Source organism: Gymnoscopelus braueri (assembly GCF_963280865.1).
Source record: "Gymnoscopelus braueri genome assembly, chromosome: 5".
In the NCBI taxonomy this organism is placed as follows: Eukaryota; Metazoa; Chordata; class Actinopteri; order Myctophiformes; family Myctophidae; genus Gymnoscopelus; species Gymnoscopelus braueri.
In genome coordinates, this window is record NC_137606.1 from 26238915 (window position 1) to 26264139 (window position 25225).

The 25225-nt window shown below is 42.8% G+C and overlaps 1 protein-coding gene across 1 annotated transcript in view; it reads right to left on the reverse strand.

The window, feature by feature from the left end:
• The window catches only part of stx1a (syntaxin 1A (brain)), a gene marked incomplete at its 3' end in the record, with an annotated part of 67000 nt that overhangs the window by 29751 nt on the left and 12024 nt on the right, over positions 1-25225 (reverse strand). The window contains exons 2-3 of the mRNA XM_080429149.1: positions 17321-17422; positions 8736-8835 (exon numbers count right to left, since the gene is read on the reverse strand). Coding sequence (XP_080285275.1) covers positions 8736-8835; positions 17321-17422 — 202 coding nt within the window. The remainder of the gene's footprint in view (positions 1-8735; positions 8836-17320; positions 17423-25225) is intronic.

Here is a 25225-nt window from a genome sequence, read left to right on the forward strand (position 1 = left end):
CAGACAATATTGGAAGCAGTAGAACACTATAAATTGAAGCAGATACATTTATTTTCTGTTTATTAAAGAGCTGAAGAGACGGGGAGACCCTTGTTACCGAACAAACACTGTATATGATTACTATCAGAATAGAGCTTTAACTTTTGGGGGGGGGATTGGAACCAAAAAATATCACTTAAAGCACCAGAACTCCTAGATACGTCTCTGATCTTTTCCACAGTTGTATGATCTCCTGCTGAGCGGTGTTAAAGTCCACTGATGCCCAGGGATGCCTTTAGAGGGGAAGCAGTCATCATTGACCTTTAACCTTACATGATGACAACTCTCACATATGACCTGTACAGAAGGCCAGTAATCATTGCCCTCAGACTATATTTGTTACTTATTTTATGTTTTGGCATGTTCAGGCATTCTTAATTGGCTGATGTCACCATGACCTACTCATGTCACCGTGACCCACAGGCCAGGTGTGGTCAATTAGGCCTCCTGTTTGATCAGTGCCTGATGCCTGATTAGAGCCTGCTGTATGAACAAGGTTGCATCATTCTATGTTAGTCCTCTGTTGGAGAAACATCTCAGTTCTAGTTCTGTTTGTTTTCCCCCTTGGACATTTTTTGTTCCCTAGTGTGCGTGCAACTAATTGTAAGTATTTGTGTCTTCAATCACTTTGCTATTTGTTTATGCAAATGTTGTTTTGAGTTTTATATTAATATTTCATGTAGCCTATTTTTTGGATAATTCTAAATTGTTGATTGTTTGGTTAAGTCATATGTGAATGCCTTTATTTCCTTTGTTACCAGAACCACACAAATGTACAAGAAAAGGGTGGTGGAAAGAGGATGTGGGTGTGAATAATAAATCTTCATTGAACGGACAATTTTGTGTTTTTACTGGACACTCTGTGGACGTTGCCACCGGTTGAGCAATCAGCTCCTAAATGTAATGATTAAAATAGAACATTCTTTACATGACCCCATATAGATCATAAATGATGAGAATCGGGGCTAGGCGAGGATGATTAGTGCCATGATAAAATGTATTTATATAAAAGAAAGGCCAATATGAACACGAAAACTATGGATAGGATATAGGATATCTAACACAAAGGTTTCTAGCTGCAGTGCAATGCATTTGCTCTGTCTCTTCCATTTTATGTAGATATACCTTTGTACTCATCAATGTGCTAGTCTATGGGTCAATACACATTCTGGTCTGATGGATATGACCTAATATGTCATCATTGTTGAGTCCACTGAACAGCTTTTCCTTGAATCACTGCCCACACACAGACATGTGAAAGCTCAACTCAACCCACGCACGCATGCACACACACACACACACACACACACACACACACACACACACACACACACACACAATTGTACTGTACAAAACTATGTAGTCACACACCCGTACGCCTGCATGCATAACTGCACACACTCCAATTATCTTTGTGAAATTGTAAACATTTTTTGCATGGTGGATACAATTGTGACATGGGATTATTGGCTGATGAAGGCATGAGGGTATCTTATGCATAAGCTGCATGTGTTTTTCTGTGTGTGTGTGTGTGTGTGTGTGTGTGTGGTGGGGGGGGGATGCTGCCGACATAAGACAGTGCATGTGTGTGGGGGCAGGAATTCACCCGGTGGGATTGGGAATCCACTGGGTGTATTCATCTCATTAAACGTAACATCTTTATTGATAGGAAAGTAGGCTGACAGGAAATGGGGAGGGAGATGGGGAGGGAGATGGGGGGGGGGGGGGGGTGACACGCAGCAAAGGCCGCTGGGATTGGGAGTTGAACCCGCAACACGCTGTCAGGCTGGATTACCAGCCTAGGTGGCCAGACGGTTACGCCAACCGTCCAGGCCAGTATGTGCGTTTTTTTGGTGTTTTTAAGTTTCTTCAACAAAGAGCAAAAAAGCTTTATACAAGAGCACTGGGAGTCTGGGAGCGATCCTTATATTGACTGGAAGTCATTATAATGAGGGTGAGAGGGAAAGAGACCTTTGTGTGAAGGATAAAAGCTCTCGAGTCACAAAAGGAAGTAAAAAGGCTGCTGACATAGTGCGGGAGAGAGGAAGAGGATACCAGACAAAGGGCCCCATTCTCAGGCCAAAAATTCCCCGTTAAATCGGGATAATGGACCTGCGCCGCCCCAATAGGTTATTCTAGCACCTGCTCTACCCGTCACCATTATGCCGACGGCGTTATTTGCGCGTGGAGGTGTGCCCGTGGGCGTGTTGTTGCTATATCCCCCACATTGCAATTCTACAGACACACATGGGTACGGCTTGGGGACGGGGGATAGTGGATTCTAGAAGCACCCGCTGGTTTATAAAATCACCCGTCAAGTGCACACAGACACTACAATGGCTTTGTGCGTTGGACCATGAGCCGTGTTGCCAGCCTTGGAGAGAAATAAGCAACCGCAGTCCGCAGGTCTATGAAAACAAAAAGAAGCAACTCTAAGGCCACATGAGCACTTCAAACTACTAACTAGAGCTTTCATATCCCCTAAATATTTCAGCCCGGCTCGACTAATAATTGACAAATTAGACCCAGCCCAGCCCGTCAGTCATTTTTCTAAAGAAGCCTTATTTCTCATTAAATCTTGGTAATATATGAATGATCTGTGTGTGAAATGCGCTCTTTCTTTATACAAACCCATGCTCGCTCACTCTACCGCAAATGCCTCTCTCTCTTTGTACAACCCCATGCTCACTCTACCGCAAATGTGCTCTCTCTCTTCATATAAACCGATGCTCACTCTACCGCATATGCGCTATCTCTCTCTATACAACCCCATGCTCACTCTACCGCATATGCGCTATCTCTCTCTATACAACCCCATGCTCACTCTACCGCATATGCGCTATCTCTCTCTATACAACCCCATGCTCACTCTACCGCATATGCGCTATCTCTCTCTATACAACCCCATGCTCACTCTACCGCAAATGCGCTATCTCTCTTCATACAAACCCATGGTCACTCTACCACAAACGCCACCACCACTCCCAGCGGGGTCATTTTGATTCTATGACGGCTGCCGTCTAGTTATCATCAGTGCCAGTGTTGTGAGGAAAAACAACTAACAAGCAACCAGGTCTAGGAAAACCAGCCCAAAAGAAGAGAGTCAAGCGACTATGGGCCACATGAGCACTCTAACATATACATCAGCTATTTGAAAATAGCAGATCTACAAGCTCACAACGCCTCCCATGCAAACGCTACGTTCATGACCCCCCAAAATAACCATATTTGAACTGGGGACCCCCCCATTTTGTTTGACTCGGTTCCACAGATAAATATTGTGAAAATAGCAGATCTACAAGCTCGCCAGGCGTTGGGTGCTCCATTGTGGTCTCGACCCACAGGTTGAGAACCACTGCATTAAAAGCTCCAAGCAAGTTACATGTCTAGTATGTTGTTGACCACGTAATGTAATGTTTTTGGTTTAGTGATAGGCTACTCCGTGGCGCGCGCGCGCCTCATTGTATGCTGCCCAAAATAACAGATCTGTAACTGTCGACACGACATGACGCAGCGCCGTTGATAGCTTGTATGTCTGTTATTTTGGGTAGGCGACGCACATACGCATCGCAGCAATGTGTCTGGGTTTGAGAGGCTTTGATTGATGTAAACTTAAAGTTTAGCTCTGTTCGGGATTACTGAACAAAGGTGGATGATGAAAGATAACGGGGACAATATGGATGTAAGTTAACTTTGCGTCACTTCAGAGGAAACTATGGAGCAACTTCAGAGATGTTTACACACCCCTGGAATCCATTAGAACGGTGGAAATAGAACGATAACAGCCAACGTGAGTACATAGGCTATAGACCTTTCCTAAAACTGTCCAATTTATTATACCCATGTGCTACTGTTTGTCTGTGTACCACGTAGGAGCGTTGTCGCAACATGATGTAATTAATTATTTGGGAGCAGCCAGTGTGTACCAATAGTATACATATTTTAAATGGCTTTCATATACTATTCCGGATCTGACTAATATGACAAGCTTATTGTGAACACAATAGGCTACAAATTAATATAAAAATGTATTTGGATAAAAAAAAAAAAAAGAAGGAAAACAAGCCCAATGTGGCTTATAATAATCAGACCAGGCAACAGTGCAGACAGGTAGATAGGCTAGAGCATATATTGGATCGGGATGACGGCTAGCGCAGTCTTCTCTTAAAGGCAATGGCTTCTGGCACGGTGATTGGTTTTATCATTGTAACGCCCAAACCACACCTATGCATAATGTAACGGGTAGCTCAGGTGTTTGGCGGGTGAGGGGGGTGCCATAGAATACCGAATTTTGCGGGGAAACGCCTCTTGCCTAGTCCGAAATCCCTAATTAGTGGTTTGTTCAAATCTGGCTCTGAATAGAGCCCAAAGTGTGATACAGAGTGCAAGTGAAGCTCTAGTTAAATCATGTAGATTTATGGAGGGTCAGGCAAAGGGGAGCAATTAAAAACTTTACTGGAAAAACAAATTGCCAAAGCCATGCATATCATTTGATGGGCCATTTGAATATAAGAACTCATATAAGGTTCAGAATAAAAGTTAAAACGAGCAAAAGATAAAAAGCCTGAAAATCGCTGCCCGTAGGTAATGAAAATGGATGTGTAAAAATGGGGAAAGCGCAATGAGGAAATTGGCTCCTGCAAATAGCTGCATGTTTGCACACTGCATGAGGGAGTAATGAGTAATGACTCATGTAGGTGTTTTAACGGTAACATGGGTAATCACTAATCAGTCAGTTAGTTACCAACACTGCCTGTTCTATTCTAGACTGCCTGGCAAAAAAACAAACAAGAAACTAAAACAAAACTAGAAAAGTGCGCAGATATCTGCCAGGCCTGGATGCCTACCCAGATCTGTGTCAGTTGTGGTGTGTGGCTGTCAGGACACGAGGAAGTTGCAGGGGAAGTTTGTACGACAGACGGTGCAACTGTTCATGTTTGTGGCTATCCCTATGGATCAATCTATCTTGATCACATAACTCCAGAGAGAAGGGCACAAAATGGCATATACTTGTCAGGCAGACAAGTATGGGCATGGCCTATATGGGGAGTTGATTCATGATCCAAGGAATCCAGGGAACAATGTTTTTGATTGTTTGACAAATAATGGAGGTTCTTCCTTGTCCTACTGGGAGTGTGCATGCAAAGTTTCACGCATAACGGTAAAGCGGTGTCCCAGATTAGCTGCTCACAGACAGACACACAGAGACAGACAGGGGCGAAAGCATATTCCCCGCCCTTGACTGTTTCGACCTGGCGGAGATAAAAACAAAAAATCATACCCAGTGTGAAGAGAGTGGTGCCTTTCATGAGTTCATTTCATTAAGCTATTATTAGCCTAAGCCTTTAAAATAACTATATTGGCAGAAACAGCTTTTAAATACTTTAACTCACGTAAGTTACTTTTAAGTACTTAAAGTACGTTTACTCAAATTGTAGATAGTTTGTTTTAGTATGTGTGTGTGTATGTATGTGTGTGTGTGTGTGTGTGTGTGTGTGTGTGTGTGTGTGTGTGTGTGTGTGTGTGTGTGTGTGTGTGTGTGCGCGCGTGTGTGAATGTATTTTTACTCAATTTAGTAACTTTCAAGTGCTTTGACTTAAATGAGTTACTTTTTGCAGACTTTGATGACTTTAAAGTATTTTTTACTCATTTTAAGTACTTTAAAATGTTTTTACTGACTTACGTGTTTTTACTCATTTTAACATCGTTTAAGTATTTTTACTCATTTTAAGTGTTTTTACTCATTTTAAGTATTTTTACTCAGTTTAGGAACTTTAAAGTATTTATAGTCATATTTAAGTATTTTTACTCGTTTTAAGTATTTTACTCATTTTAAGTATTTTTACCCAAAAGTGTGTGTGTGTGTGTGTGTGTGTGTGTGTGTGTGTGTGTGTGCGTGTGCGTGTGCGTGTGCGTGTGCGTGTGCGTGTGTGTGTGCGTGTGCGTGTCTGTGTGTGTGTGTGTGTGTGTGTGTGTGTGTGGCACTCCTGTTTGTTTATAATTAGTGTAACTGCATCTTTGTGTTGCAATCAGCCGCAGCTGTTGAGGCCGTGCTCAAACATACGGCCGTGCTCAAACATACGGACGGACAGACACACACACAAAGTCAGTCCTTGGAGTAGCTAGCACCACTCAAAAACATATAAATACTGGCACGCACACACACACACACACACACACACACACACACACACACACACACACACACAGCTCTGCACAAAGTCCCTCCATTAAGGTTACTCCGATCATACTACGCTGCCGGTGGCCACACTGCAGCAAGCAGAAGGCGAGAACATATTGACCTCAAAATAATGAACGACCCTGACATTTACATCAGACACTGACTGATGTGCACTTGTTAGGCAGAGTCAGGCGCACGCACACACACACACACACACACACACACACGCGTATCAGCACAGCACATTGATCCCAGGCACGACAGGTTATAGCCTTGTCCCTATATCTTAAATACTGCTCCCACCCTGCCTGAGTGTCACACCCTGGCTAGTTAAAGAGCTCGTCTGATGTCTGCTGGAGCAAGCAAATCGATTGTTCTTCCGTTAGGAGGGACCGTATGTGGGGTGTGGGTGAGAGGAGGATTACTATTAATTCCAGTTTCATCCTCCTGCAGGAGCAGGATGGAGGAGGTTCAATCGCCTTTGTGTCACCACATACATGGGCGGAATATGTGTGAAGAGATCAAATGAAGAAGGGATGGAGCAAGAGAGATGACAAAGTCAGAAGCAATATATAAATTCAAACTAAAGATTTGCACACATTTTCAAGATTTAAAAAAGAAAGAGCAGATCGACAAGCTCATAGCGCGGCACTCGGTGCTGTGCTATGAGCTTGTATATCTACTATTTTTGAATAGCCAAAGAAATCTAAAAATGACACAGATGTGTCATTTTTAACACATTGAATGCCAATCGCGTAGATCTACGCGAACCTATTTAAAGCCGCAGCGTGCCAGTCGCGTAGATCTACGCGAACCGCCGATTCCCATTGTAATCGCCCAAGGTGCACTTTCCGAATTTTTTTGATCCATTTCCGTTTCCGGTTTCCGGTCGGAAACGGAATTATTCGGGTTCCGGTTTTTTCGATCGTATCCGCTTCCTGTCTGGGATCCTGTTTAAAACTCGATTTACTCGGTTGTTGTTTTTCTCCTCGCTGATCACTGTTTAGCGTGTATCGGCTGTAGCTTCAAGATGGCGGCTCGCATTTGGAAACTGTTTTCGCTGGACGTTTCTCACGGATCCGCTGTGTGTTTAGAACCAAATGAACGCGCACTTTTAACTTATTTAGCGAGGTCTGTGGCGACATGATAAAAACAAAAAAACAACAATAAAACGCTGGCACTGGTGAGTACATTATGAGATTAAACTCTGGCATGGAATGTGTTAATGGGTTAAGAGAGTATACAGAAAGAGCATCGTGGAGAAGAGCATCGTGGAGAAGAATGAAGAATGTCTCTTTTTCCAACAAATCATCCATGTCTCTCTTTTTCTTTGGCCTGATAATAGTCATGTTTTCTCTGTTCTGTGGCATCTGCTGCCATTATCAGTCTTTTTGCTGCTGGTGAGCGATTCATAAGTAAGCTACAAAGTGTGCTGGATTTATACTCCTGCTACTTTCCATTAAAAGCCTCTATGAGTCATTACTGTCTTTTTAGGACCTTATTAAACATTCAGTTTTTCATTAAAGGCTCATAAAGCATGTTTCTGTTATAGGAGCAGATTTGGAACAGACAATGCGGGTCTAGTAAAAATTAATGCAAGAATATGTTATCAAACGATCGCTACTAGAGGGAATTATGTGTGACTTTGCAAGCAGTAGATGTATGTATACTGTGTATGAATGCAACCTGACAGCGAGACAAAATAAATAAAGATTCGTCTTTAAAACACAATTGAAATGTATAATCGGTCAAATCATTTCATAATCAAAGTATCGATTTTTAGTTAATTGTAGCCTCCCTGTGTTCAGCACTTGATGAGAGAGAGTACACTGTCTTCAATTAACGCTTTGGATTTTTCTCTCACGCTTGCACAAAAGACCTGAGCTTTGTCAGCAAGCAACACTGTTGTAGCCTGGTAAACCCTCCCTCCGGAAAATCTCATTTCCATTTGATTTCAGGAAGGAGTCTGGCCTGAAGGCTTGTATGGGCGTTTCTAGCGCATTACCAAAAAGCCGAGCCTATCAGCGTCGTTGCTCATCGTTCTGTGATTGACAGCGAAAGTTGGCCAATCAGGTGGCAAGTTCGAGTGAGCCCGAATGGCACCGAGTGCAGCCTGAATGCAGCCGACAAAACACGAACGGCAGCCATCTTTTCTGTGCGCTATTTTCTCCGCTGTTTTAAAACTTCAAAAAGCTCTCAAACTTAAGGCCGAATAAGGCAACCTATTTTGGGCATGGCCGTCTCAAAAGTCCCGTTGCGTCACATTAGTCTGGAAGTGGTAAAAATGCACTGGCTGAAGTGGGATACTTTTGATTGGCTGAAGGGGTTGTCAGTCAACGGTATTACTCCCGCCCAACTCCAGCCCACAGACAAAATTGCAGAATGGGCGATCATGCCAGACTCACTCCTGAAATAAATTACAAATGATATTTCCGGAGGGAGGGTTTACCAGGCTAACACTGTTGCGTGATGGAGTATAGATTAGGCATATTGAGATAGAAATGGACACGCTTACTCTCATCAGGGTTGGGCGAGGCCAGGATGGCACTATGTTTCCTCTTCACCTCCTCAACCTTCTCAGCCAGAGACTCGATAAACCCACGAATCTCCTCCACCTGGAGGTAGGGAGGTCAGAGAGGGAGACAGAGTGACAAACAGAGAAAGAGAGACAAGACAGATAGCGAGAGAGAGGTGGGGATTGAGCGAAGAAAGAGCAGGAGGGAGTCAAAGAAACAGACAGAGAGCGAGAGAGGAATGAGAATCTTTTCAATAGCCACGATACAGTGAGGCAGACAAATTCACTTACCCTGGACAAAGGCTAAACGTGTGTCATTATGCTAGCGAAACACTGAGAGCATCGTAGCACAGGTTCATGAAGTCTATTTGATCTAGCCTCTGTCATCATTTCTCTGCAACAGTAGACCCAGCAAAATCTTTTTCATGCATGTGAGTGCCACATGGAATTAGACACATTAATTAACCCAATTCAAATTTGCTTCCGCTGCTAATAGGATCCCATTCGATTGAAATGCTATCAACTAACCCACTTACAGACATCCTCATCAATATGAGGCCCATTAATGTGAACTGGGCCATGTCCATTTATTTATATAATTGCTTCCTTGTCTTAATCAATAATTTGGAGTTCTTTCAGCCAGACAATCACTATTTACAGCACATAGTGCAGAGGGAATAATATAATTAGCACAGGTAGGCCTATTTTACTCACTGGAAATACTCGAAAGCAAGCCGGTGCTCACTTGTGTGTTTACAACACATGGCCTACATAGGAAATGAGATTTCAATGTGTAATTAAGGAAATTAGTCTAAAAGTGAGTCACATACATTTTGTAGTTTTACACAGTAGGGCCTACCAACCGTCTGTCATCCTCAAGCTCCAGGTTTAGGATTCTTTCTTAGAAATATAAAAACAAAACACAAGTAAGCCTAGTTGAGCCAGACTGTGGATAGGCTAGACTAGAGCTCACCTGGTAAGAGCACACAGCACATAAATAAAGTTATAGTCCTTCCTGCAGCCAGGATTGAATCTAACCCGAGGCTCTTTGTTTCATGTGATGACAGACAAGTGAGAGAGACTGTCTAAGGCAGGACGCTCTGTCCTGCCTTAGACAGCCTCTCTCACTTGTCTGTCACTATGACAAAGCGGGAAAAAAAAGGTCTCCCTTCTGTTTTGGTGGCAGGACTGGTGAACTGCAAGATGAGTCATTCTTTTGGAAATTAATAAAATATTACATTTCGATCTGCGTTTAACTTTTGAACTGTGAATTAACAAAGGACCTCCCTGCTTCAATTGACTTCTCCATCAGTGCAAGTAGACACTAGACAGATGAATTTATACTCATTAAAAAATGCAGAGCGAGACAGAGCACAAGTGAAGCTCTTTAAATAATAAAGATTTATGGAGAGAATGGGGCAGGCAAAGGGGACTAACATTTTACTAGCCTCGCCCACAGGCAGATTTGTTTGGTCCCGGGCTAACATTTTACTGCCACCATTGGGAAAACAAATCCCAAATATTACCAAAGCACAACATTCCAGAGCCCTGCATCTGTTAATGATTGTTATAAGAGCTAGCTACGTCCTGTCCAGTTAGCCTATACTTGATGTGCCACTGAATGTTTGAACTAAATAAATAAAAAATGTTTTCGTGTAATTAAGGAAATTGATCCAATAGTGCTGCCCTACACAATAGAGGCCTACTGAGAGTCTGGCGTCAATTATGCACCAGGTTAAGCGTTCTTAGCCAGGCAGTCTCCTCCATCGTCCCTGTCACACCTGCTACCACCTGTGCTATCTGTCTCTGGCTCAGCCAACAGCTGGAAGAACCACGCGACTGGCAATGACCTCATCTGGCAATGACCTCATCAATATCTGCATCCATCATTGTCATTTACCCCCCTCCATCAATCACTTTCCTCCTCCATGCATCTGCTCTGTTACAAGATATCACCTAAATGTGCATTCCTGCTGTTTGCCTGCAGGATAAATCTGTTTGTTTTAACTCATTCAGTGCCACAGGACGTCTAAAACGTCCGACGTCTAAATAGCCCTGGGTGCCACAGGACGTCTAAACGTCCAATGAAATATTATTATTTTAATTTTTTTGAAAAAAAGGTTCAGAACCCAAGATATGATGATTTGAAGATTTGCTTTAATATCTCCCAGCATTGTGCCTTCCCTTCTTAAAACTCTTTTTTTAAACAAAGGTGTGGCCTTCCTTCATGCTGCTCCTTTTTTCATGTCAATTTATTCATATACCTTTGTTTTTGAAAAGTGCTATAAAAACGTTTATTACGATTATTATTTCAATTTGTATTCCACCCGTCCTCCTTCTCTCTCTCTACAAACTCTAGGCTCTGTTGTTCTCCCTCAATACCACCTTCCATACATTCTTTAGATTGCCTTACTTTTCTTGCCACCACTCAATCCAGGTCATTAGTCTTCCATCATCTACTTAATTAGTTGATGATTGGGATCTGTAATTTTTAATAAGGACATAATTGGTTTAAGAGGACCAGAGGGAGACACGAGTGCCTAGGTGTGTTGTGTGAAGAATGCGTGTACGTGCATGCGTGCACGTGCATGTGTGTGCGGTTCGTCTCCATGTCCGTTTCTGTCTGTGAAAGAGAAGTGAAAGTGCAAGGAATTATAAAGTGAGAGAGTTTGATGAACGGTGGTGAAGGTGAAGAGAGGGCGGTCACCAAATGAGCAGCAGATGAAGCCTAATAAAGATGCCTTGAGTCATAGTATGTTTCTCAGCTTCATCTCACCTTGAACTCGCAATAGTAGGCTACATACAATCCTCTGTTTTAATTCTTTAATTTGAGTGGAAAAATGTACCCAAATGGAAATGGACCCTTATGCGTCCATAACAAAATTTTGACCCTTGAATTTACTATGCAGAACATCTCACTTGGAGTGGGCAAAAAGAAAAAGATGATCAAAAAAGGGTTTCCAAAGAAGTACTGCTTGCCAAAAAAGGTGTGAACTGCAGACTTACAAAGAAAAGAATTCCATGGCACCGTGGAGTAAGTGAAAAAATATATAGATGTATTTAGAGCAAGGCAACAAAATATGACCAACGCGTATCGACCTAGAAGGTCTTCATCAGGGTCAGAAAAAGATGAGGTCAAACACACACTTCCGTGTGCGTGCGTGTATGTATGCATGCATGCATACTTAAAAGAAGACAAAGAGACACACACACACAACCTCTTCTATGTGTGATAACTGCTTTAGATAATCCACATGTGATTTCAGGAGCCTCCAGTATCTAAGATGATCTCTATACCCTGAATTAGAGACACAAAACACGCACGCACGCACGCCCACTTTCAGAGATGGACGCCCAGAAAGAGCACACGTAAAGGTGTTGTGCCAGCAGCCAAGGGGCTTAGCAGAAGTTACAGGTCTCATTTATGACTGCATCCATCTACCATCTGTGTTCATTGTAGACTGATAACCCCATAGCCATTGTTACTGAAGAAAGGGTTTTTGCAATGTTGCACAATTATTTTCAAAAATATCCATCTTCCTCTAAACCAGGGGTCTTCAACGTTTTCAGGCCAAGGACCCCCTAGCTGAGAGAGAGACGAAGCAGGGACCCCCTCTATACTGTATAAAATTGTGTTTCAGATACATTTTTGCTGCTCTTTTTTCCATCTACACCTATAACTCTTAGCCAAAAATAGCAGATCTACAAGCTCACAACGCCTCGCAGCAGATCTGCTATTTTTGGCTAAAGTTCTCCTCAGAAAAGGGATGCTAGGGGTCAAGTGGTTAATGTAAAAAAAATAATATCACACAAAGATTTGGCGGACCCCCTGTAGTAACTCGGAGGACCCCCTAGGGGTCCCGGACCCCCTGTTGAAGACCCCTGCTCTAAACTGTTTGTCACATGGAAAGTATGCATGCAAACACTGCACAGTGGTACTTACTCTTTATTAAACACACATGATGCAAATGTACAGTATGCAGAAAAGGGCAAATGCATTCTGTAACTAGTGTATGCACACTACTATGCACATCTCCAGGGTAATGTTTATGTTGTGAGTGAAGGACAGCAGAGCACAGTGGTCTCTCAGCTGACTGCCGTCCTGCCAAGTTCTCCACTGGATCGTTAATTAACGAGCTCGGTTGGGGTGAGAGTCTGATTACTCCCACTCTCCCTCCCATAACTACTCCCTCAAGCTGCTATCCTCGCCATCACTCTTTTTCTACCTCTGTATGTCTCTCTCTCGACACTGTTCTACTTTCAAACGCTCCATCTTTCCATCCTACTGATAGCCCTTCTTCTCAAAAAAATACTGTATACTATACAAGGTGATCCCTCGTTCCTCGTTTGCCTTAATGAGCTCTAGTCCAACAGATGGGAAATTTGTATGGAAAAAAAAGAGGGCCAAAATGTGTCTGGATTGGTATAGTTTGGCAGTGATGTGATGGAATTGGCAACGGGAAACGTAAGACCTGCACAAATAGACATTGCTGTTTAATTTCACATTGGTCAAAGTACTTAGAGAGGCTAGTTAAGGATTACATCTGCTCCTCTCTTCCCAGCACAGCTGTGGGTCCACAGCTGTGGGTCCAACAGCAGTTTGCCCACTCCAACAGATCCACTGATGACATCATCTCAGGGGTGATTCTAGGTTCCTGAGAGACCGGGGGCTTTTAGCCCGCTTACTCCATCTATAGGAGTACCCTGACGTCATAGTACTGATGTCATATTTGGGCATGGCCGACATGGAACTCCAAATCCATATTTATACGGCATAAAAATGAACACAGGCAGACATATACATAGATCTCCATATATGGGCGTTAAAGGGGCTCAGACATACGGGTAGGCTACTCTGATAATGGGTACGAGTAGGGTTACCAACCGTCCCGTAAAATACGGAATCGTTCCGTATATTTGTAAACTAAAAGACGTGTCCCCTATTGAACTGATACGGAAGTGGCTTAATGTCTTGTGTATTGGAGTGACGGAGGATGTCAGCTAGTTGCCATACTAAGTGGGAGGCAGGGGATGGATACAAATGGTAGAGCTCTATATGGGAGTGAGGTTGTTGGCAGAAACATTGTGATGATTATCATATACTGTATTTGGTGTGAAGTCTTTTACGATTTGTCTTTTGTGTGTCTGTCTTTATTGTATTGTTATGTTGGGCTATGCTGTGCCCTATGTCCTGTCATGCTCGTGGTGTATTGTCTACCTTTTTGTCTAATAAGAATATTGAAACGGAACTGATACGGAGCGCACTTTGTTCCGTTTTTTTGAGGTCGGAGAATCAATATGAATGACAGGGCGATTTAATTGAGAAATTACAGTAATTCTGCTGTCCTGCTCCCACTCTGCTCTCCCCCCTCTCTCCTTGCTGTGTGACTGTCAGTGAGCTGTGCAGTGCGAGTCTGGGTCTGGACTCTGGTGTCTGGAAATGCCCTCAGTTCGTTGCGGGCAGCTCATTGGCTCATTTACTCATGACACAACCAATGAGAGTTAGCGCTTTCAGAGTTGCTAAGATACGGTCTCTGCCCCCCCACACCCTCCCTCCATTCGAACCACAACAAACCTGCAAGCGTGATAATGTGACAGGCTCAGAACTTAAGTTGAATGTCTAAAGGAAAGACTAAAGACTGAGACGTCAGAAGTATAGAACTGAGTGGGGAAAAAAATAAGGGTGGCTATTAAGTGTGACAGAAGATTATGTACAAACCAGGCAGTTTTTTTCAGAATCCATGATGTAGCCTAAACAACATAAAGTGAAAAGCAGGCAAGCAGCATAGAAGCCAGGGTGCACTGACTCAGTTCCCAGACTGGCTAAAACATGGTATGTGAAATAAGCATGTTGATTTTTTTCACAGAAGAAAATATTATTTTAAACATCTGTTTGCCCGGACGACATTAAAACAAATGTGTATCTCTGTTACAGGTATAAAGTTATGGAATGCGCAAAGCAAGGACTTGAAGAGTTGTACAACAATGTTTCAGTTTAAGAAATGGTTCAAAAGGGGAAAAATTATAAAGTATGAATTGGAATGTTAATTTTCATTTACATTAATCTTTTGCTTATTTCTGTTTAATTTTCTAGTACTTTCGTTATTTGTTCTCTAAATTTTCGTTTTTTCTGTTTTTATTTTTTCTGTTTAGTTTACTCATTATTTTCTGATGAATCATGGTGATGTATTGGTTGGTAGGATATTTGATGATTTTAATGGCACAAAGGGACAGGTATAAATAAGATTTATCTTCTTCCTGTTCCTTTTCAATTATGGAATATGTACAAAAAAGTTAAAAAAGAAAAAATAATGTATGTGATCATGTAAAACATAATTGAAATAAATGAAATGAAATGAAATTTTGTTTTTAAAACCGAATGGTTGTTGTTTACTTAGCCTAGTAGTATGCCAATATGACTAAACTAGTACTGGCCTGGGTAACCAGAAGAGTGGGCATGCTTTGGAAAATGGTGAGAAATACGGAGTTAAATTCAATTTGTTAAAAAATTAAATATACACACACATACAAAAGTACATAAAAGGAGAGTCCACACAAAACTAAGACATACACGCTAATGGATGCATTAGGAGAAGATGGAAGATAAACAAACACATCATATGAGCTTGTGCTCTTATTACCCGGGTCACCGGGTGCTCAAAACGAATGAAAAAAACTTTCATTCATACGAGACGCTTCCATGACAACCAAAATTCAAAATGTTCATCCTGTACAACCAACCATCTAGTAAAACATCTTTGCATTTAATTTTACATTGGAACATGGAATATGTTCCAGGGACCACAAGAAAGCTCCGCTGGGGCCGGATTTGGCCCGCGGGCCACCAGTTGAATAACACTGCCCTACCTCGTAGGGTGGGGGGGCTACAACATATATTGTATAATTATGTATAAAATTGTGTTTTATATGTATAAACAGACCATGTTATTGTGCATTCAATACTAAGCTATTAAAATTAAAAGGTTACAGATTAATGAATTCATGCTTTTATTTTAAACATATGTACAAGGTACAATGAGTAGGGTGTCCGTACCAATGCCATTTATAAACATACCTTATTAACTGAGAACCAATGTCAATACTATCAACAATCTGTCAATAGCACAATAATGCACAAAAAGTATAGAAGCTATTCGAAATGGACAGAATCATGATTTATTTTAAACATAAACATTTAAAGACAAATGGACATTTTTGAAAAAATAAGAAATATATTAAACATGTTTTATCATTTTTATTTTTTAATCTAATCTAACAACAATTTCGCGGACCCCCTGCAGTACCTCCACGGACCCCCTAGGAGTCGCGGACCCCCTGTTGAAGACCTCTGCTGTATCCGATTTGAACATGCTTGTAGAACATTTCACATTTAAGGCCTATTTTCAACAATTGCTATAAAGCCTGTGGATGTCATTATGGCATAAACAATAAGTTGAAGGGTGCATTTTGGGGGTTCAAATCATGTATAGCCTACTTAACATTATTTCATACTATTTTCCAAAGCATACTTTTATTATTTACTTTTTCACATTTTGAAAACAACTGCCAATGTCAAACTGCAAAACATACGTACACAATACATATCTGATGTATGGCTGAAGCATTTCCTTTTTTATTATGGCATGACTAGAACTTGTTACAACCATGTTATAGTAAGTGTGATGTAGTAGCCTAATGCAGATGTAAGACCTGTTGTGTTTGTATTATGTTATAGGTATAACTGTGCCAAAATGCATAGTTTTCTATGGGGGGGTATTGCATGTGTTCCTAACAGGCAACGGCCTAGTATCTTTAAACATGCAAGATTATGAAGATGGATACAAAGCAGCAGTAAAGACCCCCAATAAATGATCCTTCCTGTACATCTACTGTATGTAAGCCACTCACTGGGGGAGATGTAAGATACAAGCCCATTAAAATGGGATTAGAGAGACCACTTTTCTCAGAGAGCAACCTGTCTCATGTTGAAGTTAGCCTGGCTCCATATGAATGATGATTCACAGCAAGCCTCCGTCTCTCTGGGGCGAGACGTCAAGTGGTGCTACAGTACATTGAAATAGTCCGCCAGTCTGAGAGCCTTGACGATGTTCACTTTGTGTCCCCACCATATGCACACAGCGTGTACAAGAAAACACACTCACAAACACCAAATGCATGCATGAGCGGTTCTTGCAGAAGCATTGTTTTGTGTTGGCTGTGAATCAATAATGGCTTTTTGAAATGAAATAAAACACCCAACGATCCACTCCACACAAGCAACAACATCGATTAGCTATAAATCATATCAATGCTCCCCAGAGGACAGAGATGGCAAAAGATCGATCACAGAATTCTGAAAAACCAACACTAATAGATTCATCATTAGCATGGGAATGATGCCCATGCTAATGATGCTGTGCTCTACAAAACGGATGGTAAAATATGAGTGTACTACTAGCCCACAAAATGGGTCAGTGGGAGCGAGAGAGAGAGAGAGAGAGAGAGAGAGAGAGAGAGAGAGAGAGAGAGAGAGAGAGAGAGAGAGAGAGAGAGAGAGAGAGAGAGAGAGAGAGAGAAAGTCTCACCAGCTCAAAGAATTCATCCATGAAACCCTTCTCCATGCCCACAGCCACCTCATCCTCCTGCTCGGTTGTCTCCTGCTCGGTTGTCTCCTTCCCGGTTGTCTCCTTATACACACGCACACACACACACACACACACACACACACACACACACACACACACACACACACACACACACACACACACACACAGAGAGAGAACAACGTCAACATGATATGAGCACATTAATGTGACATGAGTACATTGAACAATGTTCCCCCACAGTGCCGGGCACTCCACTAACACAATTGGCAATGTTTGCAGGTGGGAAGCCAACAGGGGAGGGCATTCACTGTCATTGCACTAGTGACTACAGGTTGTTCCGTTCAACAGGGAGCAGAAATCGGAGGGATAGTGTGTTCCTACGCATGGATTTCTCCCTCCCAGTGAAACTCCTCACTGTCAGATGAAAAGAAGCGGCTGACGAAATCCATGTGTATCGGAGGAGACGTGGTTGTCGACACCCTCCCCAGGACAACAGGTGGATATCGGCAGTGACAGGGCCTGTACACTGTATGCATGGGGGAATTGGCAACTACTAAAACCCGGTTCACATTTGCTTGAAATGCCTGCAATTTACTAGTGCTATACATTTAATTTAGGTACAGTATCATGTGTGAACGTGCGCTGATTATGAATGCCGTTGTATTTGTCATATGGATTTTTTTTTTATTGTGACCTTTATTACATTCTGCTCTCACTGTCTGTATACCTGGAAGTGCTGGTGCCTGTGTGTCGGACCGTTTTCACTCTGCAATGAATTAATATCCTCAATTACTTTTATGCTTGTTTTTTTCACTGATGAAACCTTGGTGTCTTTATTCATTCTAGCTCCCAGGCAGAGCACCGTCTTGAGTTTTATTCAGCTGAAAACTCGTGTTGCATGTCATTACCTCACCCTCCCCATTACTTCGCTGTACTATCCAAAGACAAATTAAACAAGCCAAGGAAAAGGAAAAGGGGGGGAGAGTGTGCATGGGTTCTGCTTCCACAGAGCGACATAGGGGCTACAGGTAATTAGCGGGCTTCGCTCTGGAGTGCAACAGAAAAGCCTTAAGCAAGAAGCACCCCTGCAGAACCAGAGACAGGGAAAATAAGGCTTGGTGTTCACTCTTCCCTCACCCAATTCATTTGGACTGGTCTCTCCACACAAAGCAGATGCTCTGAGTCAGACACAAGCACGCATGCACATTCCCACACATGTAGATAACATGTTTGTGGAGAATGCAGATAGGCATACATACACTATAGGCATAATACTGTATGGCCCCCGTAGGCGATAATAACTCATCATAACTGCTCTCCCCCTCTGAGACTCACACTTGGATTAAAGAGCGTGGCAGGAGTGGTGGTCTGATTATGTACGGTTTATTAGATTAAAGAGTTGCTCTTGGCACCCTGCCAGCCCAGCATAGAGTAAGCAAAGAGAAAGAGCAATCAATAAATACAGTTCATGTAGCAAGCAAAGTCCTTTCTAAGGTTCACGCAAAGAGAAGAAGCAACAGATATCTAAGGCAATAGAATGGGATGGATACAAACTGGTTTAAGTGCAGACTCAACTTTGCTTCACTATGCCATCTCTCCCTTAGGTACTGTAAGATACAGTACAGCTTATGGCAAGTTCAGTCAGAGGACAGAGTGGTCAAGTGTATGCGTAATAGATTATGTTTGTGTGAATGAAATCGTGAACATTTAGTATGTACCCTATTTTCAAACCCTACACACATTCAAAGACAATCTGAAAATAGATCAGAAAGCTAGGGGAGAGAGTAAAGAAGACGATCGTGTCCATATAGAATCCTATAGCCTGGCATTGGCCAGACTGATAACGTGGATTCACTCTCACGTTCCTCCCCGGTATCAGTCTGGACTTCGGCCCATAGGGAGCGAGTATGAGAAATCTGAGAATGATTTTGATGCTTTTCACTGTTGTACGTGTATGGACGCAGTCACTGATTGGCCCGATCATTTTCTGATTTCTCATACTCGCTCCCTATGGGCCGAAGTCCAGACTGATACCGGGAGGTGAGAGTGAATCCACGTTATCAGTCTGGCCAATGCCAGGCTAATAGAATCCTGCTTCATCATCCTTCCTTTCCATATCAAAGCAGACATTATTTCCCATAGCTTTGTGTGGCGGACAATCCAAGCAGCTTCAAGCAGGTCCAATTAGAAATGACATGTGTGTGACGTGTGTGTGTGTAGAGAACACACACACACACACACACACACACACACACACACACACACACACACACACACACACACACACACACACACACACACACACACACACACACACACACACACACACACACACACACACACACACACACCAAAAACATGATAGTTGTATGAGGTCAATTAGTAATGGCAACAATACCTATTACACAGGATTGAATCTGCTCAGTTAGGCTAGGAGAAGACGACAGCTTCTGAGTTATGCATGTCACTGCGCTGTTGGTAAACTCTCCCAATGAACTGGGCATGCCAACTGTCTGACTGCAGGACTTGTAGGCTGACTGACTAATGGAAAATAAGGATTTAACACTGTTAACAGAATAAGCAGCTCTCAAATACGCACAAGGACCAAAAATACAAAGCATATCGTTTTTCAAATGTCCCTGAGAAAAGAAAAAGACATTTGGAAATTCTGCCCGGAGAGCTTATCTCTTCTGTTTGTCCTTGCAAATCTGAACATTTGAAGGACAGTCTAGCCTGCCACTTGGAAGTGTTCAGTAGATACAGCACATCACTGTCTCAGGTACCACCACACTGCCACCACATCTATCAATCTGTGAAACTGTGCAGTTGTGTGTTTGCGCATACATGTGTAACGCATACACCCTAATTTCCTTTTCCCAACGATTCTCAACTTAGCTTTAATTAACTTTCCCTTTCTTTCCCATTCTCCCCGCCCATCTTTCTGTCCTACCGCTCTCCTTCTCTCTCTCCTTCTGCCTCCGTACTCTGCTTCTCTGCACAATCTTGTTAGCTAGCCCACACAACATGGACTCGATTACCTCTGACTGGCTTTCTCTTCTCCCTCCTTCACTTTGTCTTTACCCTCATCTTCACCCTTCATCTACCCTTTGTCAAGACCGACCTCGCCTTCATTGATCCAATATCATCCGATCCTCTTCATTCAATCTCTCTTTCCCCCCCCCACAGCCCATCTTCTATCTATCTTTCTTTTATCTGCCCCTGGGTCATCCTAGTCCCCCACCACAGCCTCAGCTCAAAATAAAATCAAAAATCAAAAAAAGAGGTTCCAGGTTTGGCATTTTGCCAGCAGCTAAGTTCACACGTGAACGCTTATCTCGCATGCTGATGGGGATATTCATGGAGTCGTTTATTTGTTCCTAACAGTCTGTTCTGGGTGAGACTACAGAGCTGCACGGGAGGTCTGCGCCTGCCGACAGCGCTGGTGGGACTGAGTGAGGAGATCTCGTATAAAGCCTCAATTTAACCCTAATGACAGACCACAGGCAGGGAAAAGAGAAGCACTGTCGCTTTGCCTGCCATGGCGTTTTCCATCCCCACGGGCTGTCCCTCTTCCCCTGTGGAATATATATTCTCACAGCAACCCACCCTGTGACTCACTGACCATGAAGGATCATGATGACAGTGCCAATGACCCATTAACGCAATTATAGAGACGAGGAAAATAAGATGAGAGAGAATGATGTGGAGGAATGGAAGAGGGTATAAAGAACGAGAGGGGGGGCAGGGGGGGTGGGGGATTCAGGATGGTCAGAAAAAAAGAAAAGACAGAGATAACATGTCAGATGAAAAGAGAACTCACATGGAGGGGAAGAGGGAATCAAAGTGTGACAGAGAGATCAGGACAGTTGGTATTTTACATCTCAAGAAGCCCCCCTGGCTTCTAGAGATGTTTCATCATCAATGTTTGTTATTCATTTTCCACTCTGACATGAGCACCAGAAAATGATGGATTGAGTTACTAAAGGAGGTCCTAATGAGGTCAAACATGATTTGTGTTTAACTACATCTCAAGGCCTTAACCCGTTAAGACCGGGAACGCATCTGTGTAATTTTTACCAGGTGCTCGAAGAGCGCCTGAGTCTACAAACAGTCAGACTAATCGTCATCATTCGACACCTAGTCGCCACCTATTCATCGTTGGCTGTCATGGCTGTCCTTCACTCCTTTAAGCCAATGGGGACACTTCTCCGTCGGCCCGTCCTTTAAGCCAATGGGGAGACGGCCTGTCCTCCGCAGTAACCGCCCTCCGCTCCCCTCATTCACACTGCAACAGTTGCAGACAGTGCAAGTTGCACTGCTGCTGCCTCAGGGAACTATCAGCGTTTACCGTCGCGTTCAATGTTGCCAGGTTTGGCGAGAAACAAGCAATCCGAAAAACAAGTAATCAGGTCTATGAAAACACACACACACACACACACACACACACACACACACACACACACACACACACACACACACACACACACACACACACACACACACACACACACACACACACACACACACACACACACACACACACACAGAGCACCTGGTAGAATATGACTTTTGTCATTTCGTTCTTGTTTAGATTTCTTTGGCTATTCAAAAACAGCAGATCTACAAGCTCATAGCGAGGCACACAGTGCCGCACCATGAGCTCGTAGATCTGCAAAAAAAAAAAATATCGTGAAAATGTATGCAAATCTTTGAATGCATATTTTTTAAAGCGAACATTTGTAAAGTATTTTGTTCCAGGGACCCCCAGAAGCAAAGATTTGAGTTACAAATGTTCGCTTTAAAAAACATATATGCAAAGATTTGCACACATTTTTACGATTTTTCAAAAATAGCAGATCTACAAGCTCACAGCGCAGCACAGAGTGCCGCGCTATGAGCTTGTAGATCTGCTATTTTTGAATAGCCAAAGAAATCTAAAATGACAGAGATGCGTTCCCGGATTGAACTGTGATATGTGAGCCACGGTTACAGAGTGTAACCCACTGGTGCACGTCTATAGATGGTGTGGTGCTTATCTGTTGAATAGGCGATCTGTTCATGCATTTAATAAATAACTATTACGCAAACACTGCATGCTCGCCAACAGTAAATACTGGGAGTCTGTGTTACTGTCACTACCTTTGCAAAAAGGCAGACAGGTCTCTGGTGAAATCCGAGAGGATTGGTCACACTCATTTCATGGCTCATTAATGCAATCTGTTTTGTGTTGATAAACGTGTGTATGTGAATGTTGTCGGATCATGATGTACAAGTCAATGAGAGTCATAACAAAAACAATTGCCCCCAGATAAATTCTCATCTAGCACACATGATAACGAGGACAGTCATCATTCGGTACGGTGCCTCTTCCTGAACATTGGAAAGACCAAGGAGATGATCCTGGACTTCTGTAAACAGAGGCAGTGGTCTCTTACACACCTCTCACGAACAACGGGGGACAGTTTCAAGTACCTTGGGGTGCGGCGCACATCACAGAGGAACTACAGGCGTCTGTAAGATACCGGGACTACCTATATATTTTTCATACACTGCTCAGAAGAAGGCAGGAAATTGACATTTGCTTCACCGGATCTTACAGACGCGGGACCAACTCAAGTCATAGCGTTTCAACCACCGTTTGGGTCGCCAGAGCTAGTTGGAGACTTAACATTTTTTCAATAATAAACACAAGACGAATATTCCACGTTTCGACTTAGATATAAAGTATTCCTACTAGGTGAAAATGTGTGTATTCTCGAGGAAATAATGGTGGAGATGGCTCTAATGAATGTACAAAATGAGAGCACAGTGAGATGTTTTATATCAGCTCCCATACTGTATTCTATCGCTTCTGTACGAAACCCCTGAGTTACTGTATCATTTGAAACAGCATTAATACATAAAGGCTGTGAAGTGCTTGTTTGCTGTTGTAGATGTCCAGTGCCATATCAAATAATGTGTAAAGACTGTCGGTACCCAGCTGTCAGAGCTGTTGTAGACCAGTTTTTCTCAGACTTTGTCATGTCAAGGACCCCCACATTAAAGTAAGAAAGAACTACCCAAATAGAATACTGGAGCACTCAACTGGGTCTGCACGTTTTATTATTTTGCAGGGTTGACTGACATTTAGACTTACGTCTTCCTCAGAGTCAAACTAAGGCATTTTTGAATTTTTTATTTCTTATTCAAGTTGTCCCTGTTGAGCACCGAGCCCTTCTACCCAGGGGTGCAATGCTCACAGGACGGCCTTGCACGCCGTGCATGAACCTATTTGACCAGGAGCACGCGCAGGCACACGCATAGATTTAAAACTACTTTACATTCACACCTCAACAAAGTTTTCAACGGCTCCCGACTCACACCTAGTGAATTAACATAGGAATAAGCCTAGATGCATATCAATTGTCCATTGTGTGACTTGCAGTGTATGTGTTAAGCGATGTGAAATAGAGTGCAAGAACATACCAAATGAGCATTGCATGCCTGCTTCTACCTTTAACTGGCTGAAGGGTGTTGTACTTCTCTTTGTTTCCCAAATTAATGTATTTGTCCGTGGACCCCCATCTGAAAATATTTCGTGCCAGGGACCCCCATACATGATTTCTGTTGCTAAAATGTTTATGGGGGGGGGGGGGGGGGGCTGGGTAAGGTGGGTGGTGCTAAGGTACCAATCAGGTATACTTAAAGAGGTGGTGCCATGGTTTTGCACTTTTTCAGTTTTTCATGTGTCTATGAGGTTGATAGAACTTCATTAAGCCCCCTGGTGGTGTTTTTATGGTGTTTTGTGTCTTCTCTGACTATTTTGAGTTTCTACCTGGAGGCTGAAACCTTGAGGGTCAAACGTGCCAATAGAAAAACAGCCCTTTAGTGACAGTAAAAATATACCCTCCCCCTCATTATCATAACACAACAGGTGTGGGCATGAGGAGGAGGAGGGACTAGGACAGGTGGGTGGTGCTAAGGTGGTGGAGGAGGTGCTAAGGTGAGAACCAGGTATACTTAATGAACTGGTGGGTGTGTCCACATACAAATATAATTTCAACACTTACTGTACACTTTAAAAAAAAAAAGGTTCTTCTTCCTTATGTAGGCTAATAATAATACCCTATGATCATGTTTAGAACCATGTGTAGGGGAAATAGAACCATGGCACCTCAAAGATTAGGCAATAGGCTCTCTCTGTTCATTTCACGGACAACAACAACCATATGTTTCCTTCATCAAACATCAAATCTGAGAGCTAGGAGGAGGTCAAGAACAGATGATCTGGAGATAAAAGACATCAAATAAATCCAAAGAGGAATTAAAAAGAGGCAAAACAAATAAGGCAAGAGAACTAAAGTAAAGAAAAAGAAACAAATGGATTATGAAATGTCAAAGGGCAGGAGAGTTGAAGAGGCACACAAACACAAACCTGTACACACAGACACACACACACAAGCCTTTGGGTTAGGGATCTACATTGATCCTTTTAGTTAATGTGTCACTCAACACACACGCGTGCATGTGCGCGCACACACACACACACACATACACGCACACGCACACGCACACTCACACGCACACTCACACACACTTTCTAACAAGGTTCCACCAGAAAGGAAATGAGGAAGAATGGATTTGAGGGGGACAGGGGTCCATCTGATTCATTGTGAATCACCAGCAGAACATCACAAACAATGGAGGAAGTTATCGTTACCGAGAGGATGAACGAAAAGAGAGAGCTATTAAGAAACGGATGGTCACATAGCCTGACGCCCATATACTTAGGGCCAGACCGGTCTGCAGAAAATACATGATAATGTGAATTCACGCGACGGGATGGTTTACCAGGCTAGGGTAGAGAATAGGAGGGGCAATAATAAACATGAAAGAGAGCGATAG